This window comes from Schistocerca serialis, chromosome 4 (assembly GCF_023864345.2).
Source record: "Schistocerca serialis cubense isolate TAMUIC-IGC-003099 chromosome 4, iqSchSeri2.2, whole genome shotgun sequence".
In the NCBI taxonomy this organism is placed as follows: domain Eukaryota; kingdom Metazoa; phylum Arthropoda; class Insecta; order Orthoptera; family Acrididae; genus Schistocerca; species Schistocerca serialis.
This window is the reverse complement of record NC_064641.1, coordinates 90,408,977-90,411,564: the sequence shown is the minus strand read 5'-3', so window position 1 is coordinate 90,411,564 and position 2,588 is coordinate 90,408,977. Positions and strand designations below refer to the sequence as shown.

At 49.8% G+C, this 2,588-nt stretch overlaps 1 protein-coding gene across 1 annotated transcript; it reads right to left on the bottom strand.

Annotated features, from left to right (window-relative positions):
- Positions 1 to 1,581: 1,581 nt before the first annotated feature.
- On the bottom strand, positions 1,582 to 2,331 carry LOC126473802 (cuticle protein 16.5-like). The gene is made up of 2 exons (XM_050101079.1): positions 2,260 to 2,331; positions 1,582 to 2,120 (listed from the first exon to the last, which is right to left on the bottom strand). Exons 1-2 carry the CDS (start codon positions 2,269 to 2,271, stop codon positions 1,659 to 1,661), a joined length of 474 nt encoding a protein of 157 aa, XP_049957036.1. The 5' UTR covers positions 2,272 to 2,331; the 3' UTR covers positions 1,582 to 1,658.
- Positions 2,332 to 2,588: the final 257 nt, after the last annotated feature.

The window sequence follows — 2,588 nt, the reverse complement described above, 5'->3', positions numbered from 1 at the left end:
GGACGCTTTCAGTGAAGATGTTTAGTTCATCCACTTCTGATTGAGGAACTGAATTAGGTGTGATGCACTACAATTATTAGGTAATAATTCCAAAGCAAACATAACGAAACATTCATTTGTCACTTAAGCGCATTTGTTTGTATTAACGCTTATACAGCGCATGGTTACCACATTCCGAAACAAAGAAGAACCCAGCATACTATACGTACAGAATAGTACTGATGCATTACAAAATGGTTCAAATGGCTCTGAGCACTATGGGACTTCACAGCTGAGGTCATCAGTCCCCTAGAACTTAGAACTACTTAAACATAACTAACCTAAGGACATCACACACATCCATGCCCGAGGCAGGATTCGAACCTGCGACCGTAGCGGTCACGCGGTTCCAGACTGTGGTGCCTAGAACCGCACGGCCACCACGGCCGGCCGATGCATTACAAAAGTGGGGAACGGCGACCACCAATATTGTTGCAGACATTGTACTTACGAAGTGTGTTCTGGTACAGCCTTCCATCCCAACTGGTGTCCTTCAGTTTCTAGTGCAGTGGCCACAACTCGTGCCAGCAGATTTTCCAGTCTCTGCAGGAGTTCCGAAAATTAAACTTTGCATACGATCGCACAAGAAGAAGTCCATAGATGTTAAATTCGGTGAAGCATTCGATTTGTCACCTAATAATTGTATTGAATCATGCCTAATTTCATTCCTCAAGTAGAAATGGATGAGCTAAACACTTTAATTGAAACCGTCGTAGAGCGGAAACGGCAAGTTTCCGGACATGGGTTCCCGTACAAAATATGATATACTCACCGCCCTCTACAAGTCCTAGAAGTTCGTGACGGCAATTTCAGAACACTCTGTAGAGTGTCTCAAATTATTTTATAAAATTAAATTATTTTTATGTTCCAGTTCTTTTCGTTAAGTTGCTCTGAAAGTTTTGTACACGCTGATCTCTAGGGGTTTTCAAATTCGGCCGACCGATGTGGCCGACCGGTTCTAGGCGCTTCAGTCTGGAACCGCGCGACTGCTAGGGTCGCAGGTTCGAATCCTGCCTCGGGCATGGATGTGTGTGATGTCCTTAGGTTAGTTAGGTTTAAGTACTTCTAAGAATTTGGGGACTGATGATGTCAGATTTTAAGTCCCATAGTGCTCAGACCCATTTGAGCCATTTTTCAAACTCGTAAACTACGTTTCCTTTTAGGTTTAATGATGTTGACAAACCGTCCTATGGTTAGCGTGCGGTATTCTGAATCTTTGTGGATTGTTATCATGGGTTAAGGTGTATAGCTTTTCAAATTAACTTTCAAACTCCGTTATCATGGAGACCCATTATCCGCATTACATTCGAGTAATGTACCGCTATCTTTCTTGTTTAGCTTCCTACGTGCTTCGTCGTTTCAGTATCCAAGGAAGAATATACGGCGTAGCCCTGTCTCAGTTTGAAGCATTTTCTTTTTTTTTTTTTTTTTTTTTCAATTCTGGAGTAGCAGACATGCCATATTGTGCCTCTATGGCAACTGAAGGCGATTGTGAAAGTGAAAGAGGCAGTGTAGAAAAATAGAAAGTACAACACAAGACAGTTTCATTGCCATAGTTTATTATTAATGTTGAATAATATATACATTATTCACAAAGGAACGTTGTGCAGGATGACATTTCAGCCCAGCAGAGCAGCCTTAGCGTGGAGGTGGGCAGCAGCGGCGAGAGCGCCAGGGGCGGCGTAGGCAGCGGGGGCGGCGTAGGCAGCGGGGGCGGCGTAAGCCACGGGAGCGGGAGCTGCGTACGCTACAGCGGGGGCGGCGTAAGCGTGGGCGGCGTAGGCGTGGGCGGCGTGGGCTGCCAGGGCGGCGGCGCCGTTGACGACGGCGTCACGGGCCTGCGTCTGGGCGACGGCGGTCAGGTGGGCGGCTTTGGTGACGGCGACGTCAGGGGTGTCAGCCAGGTAGCCGTCGGAGCGGACGGCGACGGGGGCGGGGCCGTAGGCGGCGTAGCCGGCGTGCACGGGGGCGGCCACCACCGCGGGGGCGGCGTAGGCCGCGGGGGCGACGACTGCGGCGGGGGCGGCGCCCAGGTAGCCGGGCTTAGCCACGGCGACGGCCAGGATGGCGCTAAGGACGATCTGAAATTGGTAAAAGTATCGTTAGGCAGTGCTTTACTACTCAGTTAATTCCCTAAATCAGAAGTCCTCCATATGGAGGTACCCAGTTCGTTGATGCATTGAGTTATAAAGGTCTACACACAGCGGTAGCAGTACGTACCAGGGTGTTCATGGTTGGGTGAGTTGTTGCTGCTGCTACTGCTGCTGCCGAAATGTGCCTCTGCTGTCTTGGGCACGGCTTTTATACACGGCCGGACCAGCGCGCGTCACCTGACGTGAAAGTATCGCTTCTCACGCCGTGGCCTTGCGTGAGGTCCTGTGCTGGGCGTTGTCTCGTGCACGGCGGATTTGTTCCGCACGCTGCACTGACCTAGAGGTTCTCCTGAACGGACGAGGTTTCAATACACCCTATGTTCTACATATCTTTGCTGACGTTCTGATCCAAGTATTTGCTCGACTAATACGGCAGGATGGCGGCGTAGAGGACGA